The 14,371-nt window shown below is 35.2% G+C and overlaps 1 protein-coding gene across 8 annotated transcripts in view; it reads right to left on the bottom strand.

Moving 5' to 3' along the window:
* USP10 (ubiquitin specific peptidase 10) overlaps nucleotides 1-14,371 on the bottom strand; it is a 90,227-nt gene that overhangs the window by 14,693 nt on the left and 61,163 nt on the right. For all 8 annotated transcript variants that reach the window (XM_043982209.1, XM_043982211.1, XM_043982214.1 and 5 more), the window contains 4 exons: nucleotides 2,599-2,690; nucleotides 1,957-2,066; nucleotides 1,527-1,582; nucleotides 1,122-1,225 (listed from right to left, as the gene is read on the bottom strand). In XM_043982209.1, coding sequence (XP_043838144.1) covers nucleotides 1,122-1,225; nucleotides 1,527-1,582; nucleotides 1,957-2,066; nucleotides 2,599-2,690 — 362 coding nt within the window. The remainder of the gene's footprint in view (nucleotides 1-1,121; nucleotides 1,226-1,526; nucleotides 1,583-1,956; nucleotides 2,067-2,598; nucleotides 2,691-14,371) is intronic.

Raw genomic sequence — 14,371 nt, 5'->3', positions numbered from 1 at the left:
AGGGATTCAGGCGGGATTACATACAAAGTCAGAGCTGGAAGGAATCTCAGAAGTCACTGAGTCCAATTTCTTTATCTTTTTTTTTTTTTTTAACAAAGAAGAAACAGAAAAATAGGTTTACTGGGTTGCCTGAGGCCATACACGTAATCAATACTAAAAGCTGAAATGTGAATATAGTCTGACTCCAACTCCATCTATCTTTCTACCACTCCACTGTAAGCAGATAGAAGGAACAGAAAGTGTACAAAAGGGCAGTGGTGAATGGTGATAACTAGCTCCATTTGAGGTCAAATATCTATGAATCAATGTGACTTAGTGGAAGAAGAAATGGACCTGGGCTTAAATCTCACCTCTGACACTTACAGGCTATAGGACTATGGATGCTTCACTTTTCTCCACCATAAAAAGACAATCTATCTCTAATATTGATCTCACAACATCAGTATATGGCTCTAACAAGATAATTTATGTAACCACATTAAGTGCTATGTAAATATTAGTTCTTAGAAACCTATAAATAAATGCAAATACAATGTGTCCAAGAATTGATTTCAAATGCCACTGCAGCTCCTTACATAATTAGGTACTGAAAATTAAATTCTGAGCAATCTACATTGTGCCTAGTGCCTAGTAGTGTCTTGTTACATTGCAATGAACTATACCTCCATCTTTCTATATCACTGCATACCCTGATCCAGCCTCAAATTTGAGGAATAAATTCTCCTTAAATGTCATTGATACCACACTGGTGACTCTAGGCTACACCTAAATTTGATCCAAAGTCCTGGTATTGCTAGCATTTTGTCCAATGCCAAAAAGTACTTTTTATACAGCAGACTGACAATTAGACTGGAAATAAATATAATTAATAGTCATAAGAGTTGGCATTTCTAAGGCACTTTAAGGTTTGCAAAGAGCTTTATAAATAGTTCGTTTTATTCTCAGACACCCCTGGGACACAGATGCTGTTATTATCCCCATTTTATAGATGAGGAAACTGAGGTAGACAGAGGGGTCTGAGGCCAAATTTGAACTCAGGTCTGCACAATTTCAGGTCTAGGCTCTATCCACTGAGGCACCTGCTACAACTTAACATTAGAGACACTAGAGAAATCTCCAACCTTTTCAGAGAGGCTTGACTTGATAACTGTCAGTAGTCTATATATATAAGTGGGTTCAAAGGCAGCTCCAGGGCGTATATCCCTCACTATCTTGTCACCAAGAGCTACAAGAGAAATAAGACACAAGATATAAAAATTAAAGCATATTCAAAAATGGAAGGAAGCAGTTATAACAAAAGAAGCTTGGGGTGTCTAAAGCAGGCATATAACAGGTACTTAAATAGTTGCTGATTGATATGTACCTTTGTATACAATTCTATAATAAAATGTTTTAAATAAAACATTTTTTTTATATTTTTTATATTTTGTTTCATAAGAAGCTTAAATTAAGCCATTTTAGTCCTTATCCACTTCTATTATTCATTTTGTAAAGTAATAAGAGAACCATTTAACTAATAAACTTACCTTGTTTGGCTTTTGGAGGTATTGGCATATTGGTGAATTCATTCATTAGTCGAACACTGGAAGTAAAATGAAAAGGAAGTGAAAAAGCATATTGGAAATTTTTTGGATGAAGTTTAATTCCAATTAGAGAATGTCATATTAAATGATATTTACAATCGTAATATTCCTTAAAAGATCAAAACAAATAGGAACTGGGCATTCAATTGCTAGTTCTTCAAAACCATCATCATTATGACTATTTTTGAACGTTTTATTTTTGCTTTCCATAAAAACTTTGGCCATATTAGACAAAATTAATCTGTAAGCTCATAAAAGAGGCATCACAATACTCAAAAGAAATGCGTATTTGTTCTCGGAAAGCACATAATCCTGTTAAATTACATAGTCTCAGTATAAAAAGACAAGGCTACAGCCTGAGGATACTACTTACAAACTGTCTATCATGGGTGTTGACGTGCATGGCCGCTGCACTTTGGAATACACTGGAATGAACTTCATTAGATGATACATTGGGGGGCAAGCAACCAATGCCTGCAGTGTCTAGATAACAGCATTAAGGAGGAATAAAGGAAAGAATAAAATGCAAGAAATGTTTTCTTAAGACACATAAAACACTTAAACTTCATAAAATAAGAAAATCATAACACACATAAGAATTGACCAATCGTGTAATCCTTTCCCGTTCTCATTCAAGTCAATGTAGGAATTTATTATGAAAACAGGTTTGTCTATACAAAATGGTTTTAATCAAAATCCTAGCTGACGAAAAAACCTTTTATTTTATTATTATTTATTGAAATTCCATTTCAATCTGGTAACCCTACCCTGACTATAAAGGCTAGTGAATAGTAAATCAAACTCTGAGTTGACTCCAAGTAGAAAGAACCTCAACAAAATTCAGCTTAACTCATCAATCTCGGTTTATATCATTTACAAGCCAAAGAAAATTAAATTACATTGAAATAGATATCAAAATATTTTCAAAAATAAGTTTACAGACCTTAAGAGCTCCTGGATTAAACTGAATACAAAGATAACTTAAAAAAAAAAAGTAAACTTTGGGAAAGGATACAGCATTGATGTAGCACCAGTTTCCTTTATTGATCAGCCCCCGGGGTTGCAAAGATACTGGTTTATGTATTAATGTTACATTTTCTAGTAATTCTGTAAATTTAAAGATAACATACATTTAATAAATAAATGAAGACAAGTGCCATGTAAATCAATTCTTTCACTCCATTTTTCAAAGTCCTACCTTTAATAAATACACATAGGAAGGAAAACACTAATTAACTTGCAATTATTTTTCCCTATAATGATATCATTTTGGTAGTAACAAAATTGGAGTTAATTAGAAGCAGAATGAGACTACCCATCTTTATAATCATTTTAACTTTATCCCATACTAATTCTATTGTACTTTCTTAATGAAAGGCATCTTTTATTTTTCATAAATGCTCAGTTACTATCAACATCAGTGGTGTCAAACTCAAATAGAAACCTGGACCACTAAACCATGTGTAAGGATCCCTGTGGCCTGCACACTGACTTAGAAAACCAAATATCGTTTATTTATGTTCTATTGTATTTTTAATTATTTTGTTAACTGTGTCCCAATTACATTTTTTTAAGTGAGGCAATTGAGGTTAAGTGACTTGCCCAGGGTTACACAGCTAGTAAGTGTTAAGTGTCTGAGGCCGGATTTGAACTCAGGTACTCCTGACTCCAGGGCTGGTGCTCTATCCACTTCGCCACCTAGCTGCCCCTCCCAATTACATTTTAAAATAGCTTCACCCCCACTTCAAACTGCATGTTTGACACCTCTGGTCTTTATCACAGTAACACACATAACAATATTTCAGATATTCAAAGAGCAAGCATCAAAAATGCTTTGGAAAAACAAATAACTGTCAAACCCTTATTATTTCCCTTCAAAAACCCAGGATCACAGAACTTTAAGCTGGCAGGGATCTTAAAGATCCTTCCGCAAAACTCCCTGAAAAAAAATGAAGCTCAGAAAGGTTAAACTGTTTGCCCAAGGTCACACACGGTCATAATTTAAACCAAAGTTAGGACTTCAAGATGAATGCTATTTCTATTAAACCATGCTGCCTCCCTCTTTTAAAACTGATTTAGAAAAAAAATCTAAATAGAAACATTTCTGACATGACCATACACAGAAAAGTATGGAATTAAAGATCACTTATTTTTTTCCTAGAGATAAACTACTCATATAAGGTAGTCCTCAATTTAGAAACAATTGGCTTTCAGTTCACATCATACAAATATTGAGTCCAAAGTCACCATTAATGGTAGTAACTTTTTCTCATTCCTCAATTCAGAATGAATGGAGAATGACTAACCTACAGAGGTTAGCTCTATCATACAGATGTTGGGAGTAACACCTTCTCCGGTACAGATGTATATAATGTTAAAAATTTATTGGTTCTTCTTCCTCAGCCTTTATAACCTAATCCTAATTTTCAATGAGGTGAACAGAACAGTGATGTTTTGAATTTAAACTGAGAATGCAAATATAAGACCAATAAGCTACTTTAAAACGTAGAGAAACAAATATAATTTATAAGTTTTTATTAAACAATTTCCTTGAAAGTTTATGACTTTTTAAATGCAGTTTAATAACTATACATCCTCACTTGACTACCCCCCCAACCCATTTAATAATTTATTTATTAAACAAATAAATGAATTTTAAATTTTAATTTCAATTTTAAATTTCAATTGTTAGGTTTTAGAATTTTCATTTCTAATATAATGCTTTACAGTTTTCCAAAGCACTTCCATACATCCTTTCTCTCTTGACTCTCAATGCTATAAAGTAGGTATAAGCAAATAGTAGTATCCTTAGTAAGCCGACTTGTTCCATATGGCAGTTAATAAGTGGAAGACATTCATTAAAACGAGTTTAGGTTGTCTGACTCTAGTCCAAAGATCTTTCCATTATCCCATATTTAACATGGTCTTTCATGTTTCCATCTAAGGAGGATGGAGCACTTTGTACTTGGTACTTCGCAATTGGACTCCCTGAACCCTCTCCAACCCCTGGCCATTTTTGACCTTGGATAGCAATCCGTATCTCAGTAAACACTGTGCCAAAGCTATTAAGGTGAAATAAATGCAGTCTTACAGTTTGTGTGGCTATAAAAATCAACTTCAAATGGGTAAGATAGGATACACATGGTTAGATAACATTTGTCTGCAAAAGAACTGACAGTTTTAGTGGTTTGAAAATTCAGTGACTCAACAGTGTGACAGAGCAAACAGTAAAGCTCATGCAATCCTTGGGTGCGTGAAGAGGAGCAGAATGTCCAGGATTGGGGACATGATATTTCTTGCTATACCCAGGCCAAACCCATAATATTATGTTCAGTTACGGTACCACACTTTAGGAAGGAAAGTGATAACCTTGGAAAATGTCCAGAGATGGGTGACCAGGATGACAAAAGGCCTTAAGATAATCCCACATGAGGGTTAGTTTTAGGAACTAGGGAAATCTAGGTTGTAGGAGACTGAACAGAGACATGACAGATGTCTGCAAGTGCCTGAAGGGCTATCAAGTACAACATCTGTGTAGACATGTAGCACTGGGCCTCAGACTGTAGAATTAGCAGACATAAGGAACAACCTCTAACAATGAGAAAACTACCAAAAAACGAAGACTGCCACAGAAAGCAGTGGTTTCCTTTTCATTACAGATCTACAAAGACTAAATTAAGCAATTGTCAAAAAACAGTAAAAAGAATCCTTGTTGGAGTATGGTTTAAACTATATGACCTTCTAAAGTCCCTTGAAACATTTAAGTTCAGTGAAGATGATTGTATTTCGGTCCATTCTGCTTTATAATGATACTAATTTTATATAGTTACATAGAAAATACAGATATCTAACAGCTCTGTGACCCTGGGCAAGTCACTTGACCCCAACTGCCTCACTAAAAAACAAAACAAAACAAAACAAAAACCCACATTATGAAATTATGGTCTAGGTTTTGTATCACCATATATGTGCCATAGTTTTACCTTAACCCCACTCCAATTAGACTGAGTTCCATGAAAGCAGGCAGGCTTTTACTTCTATCTTTCCCAGAGTACAACACATAGACATAGAAGGTGTTTTGTACATGGATATCAAGTTTATATGAAATTTCTATTAACTAAATGTGAGTTTTAGAAGCAAAAAAATCCAAATGATCTACTACAATCTAGTAACTGGATGTCCCATTTACCAATGAAACACACTCAATAAAAGCCAACTTCATAATATAGTTCTCTCTTTCTCCAACAGACTTAGTCCAACTGCATTCTGAAAAAATGTCCATCTTTGCCCTAACTCAATACTTGTTCCATATTTGAAAATAACAAAACTGCCTACGTTCTTAAATTCTATTAATTCAGACTTGATGATTTAGACTCTTCTTAGTACTTGTTAATGAAACTTTACTTTTTAAAAATAAATGACCACACGGTTATTCTTTTACTGATTTAACACAGTTCTCCACAACATCCACTCCAGATATTTTCTATTCCCCTTAATTGAGAGGGTTGAGGCCACCTGACATTCTCAGCTTCCCTCCATTCCCTGAAACCTTAAGAGTCATAAAGAAGACTCTCACTCCTTGCCAAAGAAAGCTAACTAAATGGTCTTGGTTCTACCAGTTTTAAGTGTGAACTCAACCTTCAAAGAACAGGAAGCACCAAAAAACATTCCATACACATTTTCTTTACATACAACTTTTCTATATATAGTGAAGTCATGTTATATTTCTATCACAAGAGTAAAGTTTTTGAGATGATATATGACAATAAGATAATATCTAGGATTAGTTATTTCAAATAGGATCCTACAGTCTCCAGAAATACCAAAATTTAAATGTGCATATGGATAATTCCAAAGGCAATAAGACAATTTCTAGTTAAAATGAACTTTAAAAAAAAAATTACCTGCAAGTTCCTCAATTCTTCACAAAACATTTAAACGCAGTAAAATGTCAATTTGGGGGGCATTCTGTTTAGGTTATAGTTATCCAGGGGAATGGCAAGATGTAAATTCAATGGTTCTACAACATTAAAATCAAGTCTTTGGCATCCCCTTGTGGTTCCTTTACTAACTGCAAACATATCCATTTCAAGAAGATGATGTCAATTTATAATCTGACATAAAAGATGATAAAATCAGATTTATGATAACTAGAAAGAACTGTGAAAGTCATTGAGGCAAAAATCTAGAGATTAAGAGACATATCCAACAGTCACACAGGAACTAAGTGGCAGAGTAAAGATTCAAACTGAGTTGTTTGAAAATTAATTACTATAGACACCAGTTTTGGATACTATATTATTAATTTATCAACGTTATACCAGTAAAGGATTGACCACGTGTCTCCCTAATTTCTCACAATCCCAGGCTGTGTAGTAGAGGAGGAAGAGAGAGCTTCAGCATGCCAGTTAGCACAAGCAGAAGAAAAGTCTTGCCCCTCCACCCCCCAAAAGCACTGCAGGGAATTTTCCATGGGTTATCCTTTTTTGATAGAGGCAGGTCACTATCAAACAAATCTAATTGGTTAGCATTATTCAAATCTATTGGTTGGGGGCAGCTAAGTGGCACAGCGGATAAAGCACCAGCCCTGGATTCAGGAGGACCTGAGTTCAAATTCGACCTCAGACACTTGACATTTACTAGCTGTGTGACCCTGGGCAAGTCACTTAACCCCAATTGCCTCACCCCCCCCCCCAAAAGAATAAGGAATTTCAAAAAAAATTTTAAATAATCAAATCTATTGGTTGATATGACTTGAAGGTGGTCTATATTAAAATGAACTCTAGAGGTGACATCAGGAAAAGAAATGCAACTGTTGGGCTACTGTTATAATCCCTTTTCTAATTTCTTAAATGATAGGACTCAAACAAAGACTGTCTATCAATTACTATCTATACAAGGCAGCATGGTATAGAGGAAAGTGCTCTGGATTTGGAGACTAAGGATCTAAACTGACTCCAGGTTCTATAATTTATTGGTTGTGTGACCCTGGGCAAATCATTTCACATGTTTCTTGACTTAAAATCATGATAATACTGCAGGATTTTATAAACTTTAGAAGTTAGAAGAAATGTAAATTAATTCAAACCTAAAAGAAACTCTACCAATTCAATTTTAAAAGATTCTGCCAAGTGCCCAGAAACAAAATTATTTGGACATACCACCTACCCTCAAAAAGCTTGAAAATCCTCAATCGACTATTGATGCCTCATAGCACTTGTTTCTCTACATTTCTTATTGAACTTTGCCTCAGAATAAGACACAACCACTCATATATCTAAAACAAAGCTCCTTATAGACCACTTATCTTCCAATGGAATGTTTTTACTTCAAATTGTAAGAACCTTTAAAATTGTCCTTCTTTCTTCAAAGCAAGTAATCAAATAATGTTTATTTGCATGAAAGGAAGGGCTACCATAGAAGCAAATTTCTTTAAAGTGAATGGAAAAATAAGGGAATATGGTTTACAAAGGGTTTCATTTAGAATGTAATCGAAGAAATGCATGGTATGAAAAAAGGATAGACTAATAATGTATTCAGAGCATAAATAACCGAAGGTCATTCCATATCTTCTGCTGGTAACCACATAATGTCAAATGACAAAGAGAAAAACTTCCACTGTATTTGATGAATATGGACAAGAGCCATAGAAGGTTGGAGGGAATTGGTGGAAGGGGTGTCTACGTTGATAAAATCATAGTAGATCCACCCAAGTATTAAAGTTCACTTATAACAACCCTGTGAGAAAGGCAGAGCAAATAACATTCCAGTTTAGAAAAGTGAGCTTAAAACTTAAAACAAATAATTTGTTCAACTATGACAGAAGTAAACTTAGAATAACTCTCTGACCAGTGCTCTTTTCTTCAATTTCCCAAAATTTATAGAATAAAATGTCTATTTAAGAAATATCACATGAGAAATGTCAACTTCAATTCTTTAAAATCAAGCTTTTAACTTTTATTATGGATCTTCTTGTGGATCTACATAATTTTCAATGAAAAGTAAACATTTAAGAGTAGACCAAAAGTTACTACCCTATTCAATATTTTAAAAGGTAAGACTTTTCAGAAGATATCATGGTCTAATTACATTTATGATGCCCATTTATTAGACATTTGCTTGGTAAAATAATTACAAAGGCCACAAAATAAAGAAGCTATGGATTAATATTTTGCAGTGTTCACTAATGAATGACTTCCACCTTGTGGTCAAAGAATACTACTGCACAAAAAAATTAAACATCCTCATGCTACCATTGAAAACAATACTGACTACAGGAAAACTAAGGTAGATTTTGCTTAAAGTTCTCATGATTATTGATTATTCTGCTTAAATGCAGCTTACTTATGTGTTCAGCTGGCAGGTGAGTGGAAGATAGGATTTTTAACATAGTCAGAAGCAGAAGGCAAAGTGACAGACGAGGAAGTCAAGAGAAAAACAATCAGGTGGGAAAAACATGAGAAGCAGAGATACAAGATGGGGACTGAGAAAGACTAGCATCAGAATCAGAGAAAAACTGACAAGAGTAGGAAACTTAATAGGGACAAGTATAGGGCAAAAGAGTATAAAAAAGTAAGAACAATTGTATACAACAAACATTTATAAATACCTACCACGTCTAAAACATGGTTCTAGGTGCTAGAACAAAGTCAGAGAAAAGGATGTGGAAACAGAAAAGGCAAGGAAACAGGATGGAAAAAAAAAAAGAAATTAGGAAAAAATCTCTAGGTCATAGCCTTAGGTCAAGTTAGAAAAGACTTATAAGCCGTAAAATTCACAATAAGCAGCTCTCAAGAAAAAATCTCCCTTAACTGTCCCCTGACAAATGGCTGCTTGGTTAGTATTATTGATGGAGGAAGAAAATAGGGAGGAGACAATAAACTGTAACATGGCTTACTGTATGACTGTGAGACTTCTGGCATGATGATCTGATATAGTTCACATTTGTATAGCACTTGACAGTTTATAAAACGCTTTCTTAACAACCTTGTGAGGCAGGTAATTCAAGTATTATTGTCCCCATCTGTAAAATTAGGAAATTGTGGCTCAGAGAGGTGAACTGACCTATACAAGGTTAGAGAACCCAAGCACTTCAACGTCAAGTCCAAGTTGTTTCAGCAAGCTCTGATATGTTTTTCTTATTCAAAGATGATGCAATCATTTATGTCTAAAAAGTAATGCATTCCTTCCCCCTCCCCTATCCCACCAACTCTGCTCAAATAGACTACACAATATGTTAACTTCTGTGTAGAACTATGTACTTTGTACATCTTTTAGCAATTCTGAACCAAGATACTTGGGGAATATATTTGATAAAATGTCCCTTCTTATCCCTAAGCCAATTATAAACCTTAAGCTATGCCATATGATCTATATCTGACTGACTAATGCAAGCAATTGAGAGTGGACTATTGACTTTGTTGTTTCATTTGAGAGGTAGCTTCTTCCATTAGTACCTATTTCCAATACCTTACTGGCAACCCACACTACAATTTTAATCAACAACTCTTATGTAAATGGTGCCCCACATCTATCTATCCTTTTCATGTGCAATACCTCCTAGCTGCAGAGGATTTCAGAATAAACTATAATTGATAGAATGACTTCATACTATATAAGCAACGAAAATGAGAACTTAAAAATAATCAGGAACACAAATGCTGCCTAAAACCATACTCAGTGGATGAAAGAGTTCAACTCTATGAAATTTGCTGAAGCATAAAAAAATGCAGTTGCTTGATGGCCTATTTTTAATGTGCACCATACACAGCTGATATACATTACATTTCTATATATTGCTCAGGTATAATAAACTCAGTATTACTTCTCAAGCATTGCACTTATATAAACAGTGACATTGTTATTATGCATATTTTATGCATCTAAAATTGGCTTCCCCATCAAAATTAGGATTTAAAGGTCATATTACCATTTAAAAATCCATGAAAACTTCAGGTGCAGAACTTTCATTGATTCATAAGACTCATTAATTGACACGTAACCGACATTCAGATGTTCTTGACCTGTTTTTCTGTGATCTTCCTAACTGTCCAGAACACGCTCCAAGTCTCTTTCTTTTCCTCATTAACACCCATTTGGTAGAACACGCTATCTTGCTCACCTGATCTGGTGAAGGACAGCAAAGTGACCACATTTACTACTACCTATTGGCTATAGAAATAGTTTATGTCTTATGAGTAGGAGAGTTGAACTTAAGTTCCTACAGAATAGAGAAACGTACCATAATTATCTTTTTGGGCAATTTTCAGCAAAAGAACAGTCTGGCTTTGGTCATGTCTTGTGCTACCATGACCTCAGATCTACAAATGATTTTTCTAAAAACCGCGTGAGTACTTTGGCAAAGTAACAGATACTTCACTGTAAATGGCCTACCCAAGTTAAGGATTTAAAATTGAATTGCTTCACTTACGGCTTTGGAAACCAAGAAGATAAAGAATATATTCAAAGTCGCGCCGATGTGGAACGCATTCTGACAGGTTAGAGTGAGCTAAAGAGGCTCTGAGTCTGTCCTCACGGAAACTGGCAAGGGCACGGATTAGCTGTGAAGCCGGGGCCGAAGGAGACGCGTGGTGAAAGCGAGCTGCCTGATGAATCGCAGTCGCTTCTCTTCACTTCCTTACTTTAAGGAGACTGTCTCTACTCCGAAGATAGACGCTCAAATTGAACAGGCCCTAAAACCCCTCCTAACACTCCATAACCGCATGAGCTTTATTAGGGAATTCTGGTACCAGGGGTATGCAAATAGACTTCAGTTAATGATGTCAGCACCCTATCTCACGCAACAAATGACACAGTAACAAAAACTAAATGATCAATTATATTTCTTCATTGAACAAGTAGAATCACTAACATTTTCCTTATAAAACCATCAAAAGGGACCTTGAGAAACCACCCAGTTTGACGCTTCAATTTTAAGATGAGAAAATTGCAGCCAAGAGAAGTGCCTTGACCAGGAGTCATGTAGCTAGTTAAATGGGGGGGAAAAAGGGAAGAAGGTGGCACAGTAGATAAAGCACCAGCCCTGGATTCAGGAGGACCTGAGTTCAAATTTGGCCTCAGACACTTGACACTTTCTAGCTGTGTGACCCTGGGCAAGACATTGCCCCACCAAGGAAAAAAAAAGGGGGGGGGGCAGAGCCAGGGCTAGAACCACACAGTTAACCAGACACTTTTCCTACCCATTTTGTTCTATTTCACCAAAGTATATTTTACTGTTTGCTACACAGTTGACAACAATTCTTTAAAAATAATCCTAAGAAAATTTTGTCTAAAGAAATGTAAATTACAAAAGAATGCCCTTAACAAGGTTAAGACATTTTACAGAATGGCTATGGGACAATTTGACCACCTCCCCCCCCAATAAAAAAGTTCACAACTACATGGTTACAAAGCAAACCTTTAAAGAAAAGGCCAATTTTGAAAAACTTAAAACCTTAAACTCTGAGTAGTAAATATATCGAAGGTACAGCAAACTCCTCATTATCTATGCTAATGAAAGATTAGTAATCTAAATAATATGAACATTTTAAATATATGGATTACTCATATATCAATGTAAATGATTCAAAATAATTGACTTGGGACAAACCATTACGTTATCTTGGTTCTCTACACTGAACCCCTATTCAGCTGCTTGCTGCTGAAAATGTCTAAAAGATCACTCTATAAAGCTCTATCCTCCCCTTCCCCAACTCTATTCTTACTGGCTCATTCTGTTGACTGGAATCTAGGAGGAAACTGTTTCGGTTCTAAAAACCTTTTCTTCCGGCTGTTGCTTCAATGCAGACTGCATAAAGAAAGTAAATAGTAAATAGACATAGCTGGTAGTGTTAGGGAAGGACTTGAGAAGAGTGAATGAAGTTAACAAAAAGATGGAAGCAGTATTTGGCAATGAAAAAACTATCAAGAGTTAGTTGTGGGGGCGGCTAGGTGGCGCAGTGGATAAAGTACCGGCCCTAGATTCAGGAGGACCTGACTTCAAATCCCGCTTCAGACACTTGACATTTACTAGCTGTGTGACCCTGGGCAAGTCACTTAACCCCCATTGCCCTGCAAAAAACCAAAAAAATGGAGCAGCTAGGTGGTGCAGTGGATAAAGCACTGGCTCTGGATTCAGGTGGACCTGAGTTCAAATCCTGCCTCAGACACTTGACACTTACTAGCTGTGCCTGTGACCCTGGGAAAGTCACTTAACCCCAATTGCCTCACTTAAAAAAAAAAGTTGGTTGTAATTGGCTTCAGGATATTTTGCATGGTCGTTGTTTCTTTTTCAAATAGTATACCTTTTAATTTGGCCTTTATTTTACCTCTGGTGATTTTTAAATTAAGACTTCCTTCTTGAGCACACACCAAATAATGAATGGGAGAAGGATGCTTGTTGGACAGCAGGGAGGAGCTGCCAGTTAGGTATAATAATGGACTGTGGAAAATCTATAAAAAGGATAGTCCATAAAAATAGCTGACACTTGGCTTCAAACTAAACATATATAATAAACATAAAATTACAGTGCAAGCAGTATAACCATCTTAATTTAATACAGGTCAAATCTAATTACAACAAATTCCAACAAACTTTCAATGTAACTAGAATGCAATACATTATTTTAAATAAATTGTCTTGAAAATCTTATACAGACTTTTGATGTTATGACTTTTACCTAAAACAACTTAAAATCCTCTCTGCTATAAAACTGAACTACATAATATTTTAAATTACAAAATGGGGAAATTTTAAGAAAATATGTTCATGCTTTTCATGTCACTAGGAGAGAACATAATGGGACAGCCATAACAGGCTTCACTTTAAGTGAAGTTAGGAGAAAAATTTGAAAATTTTCAACTTATTACAAGTATTTCTAATAAGTGGCACATAAAGATCAAGCCAGGGATCTATGTGAAAAGGAATTGTACTTTCAAAACACACTAGAGTTTTGTTGTCATGTTAGTTACACAATCTGCATTATTTTGAATGAAGCTGAGTAAATTTTTGTAAATCACTATCAAGTATTTTTAATACCTGACAGAAAGATCAGATCAAATATATATGTATGTATGTATATATGTATAGCTCTTCTCAAGAAGTGTGTTGTGGAATTAGTTCACAAGAGTAATCTAATTTATCATAAAAGTTATTTAGGTTAAATAATGACCCTTAGCAAAGTGATAAGGGTACAGGTCTAAAGACCTACATGGGGCTTGTAGTATATTTCTTCTTCATGTCAGTCTCTTACTGGATTCATTTCAAAAGAGGTAACACTGTTAGCCTATTTCTTAATTATCTCAGCGCAGTCAATTCTGGACTGGCAGAGAGAGAGAGAGAGAGAGAGAGAGAGTGTGTGTGTGTGTGTGTGTGTGTGTGTGTGTGTGTGTGTGTGTGTACACACATACATATATATAAAAATAAATAAATATAAATGGAATTTTTAAAATCTCAAGCTGATTTGCTCTAAATGTGTATCATGCTTCAGGGTTGTCCTCTTCATCTGCTGGTGTGTATCCTAGCATTAAAAAATTCTAATATTGGTCTAAGCAAAACATGAGAAGTCAATTAAGAATTGTTATGGGAAGGGAAGGGAAGGGATGGGAAAGGAAGGGGAAGGAATTACATACATACGAAACTCCAAAATGAATTTTACTGGGGATATCTGATGATGTTTCTGACTGAACCATGGATAACCAACATAGATAGTATGGATCACAGGATTATAATTAGATTTAGAGATTAGAAAGGACCTGAGAAGTCATCTAATACAAGCTCATTCATTTTA

This window comes from Dromiciops gliroides, chromosome 2, assembly GCF_019393635.1.
Source record: "Dromiciops gliroides isolate mDroGli1 chromosome 2, mDroGli1.pri, whole genome shotgun sequence".
Classification (NCBI taxonomy): Eukaryota; Metazoa; Chordata; class Mammalia; order Microbiotheria; family Microbiotheriidae; genus Dromiciops; species Dromiciops gliroides.
Note: the sequence above shows the minus strand (reverse complement) of the source record. Positions and strands in the feature narration are given on the sequence as shown.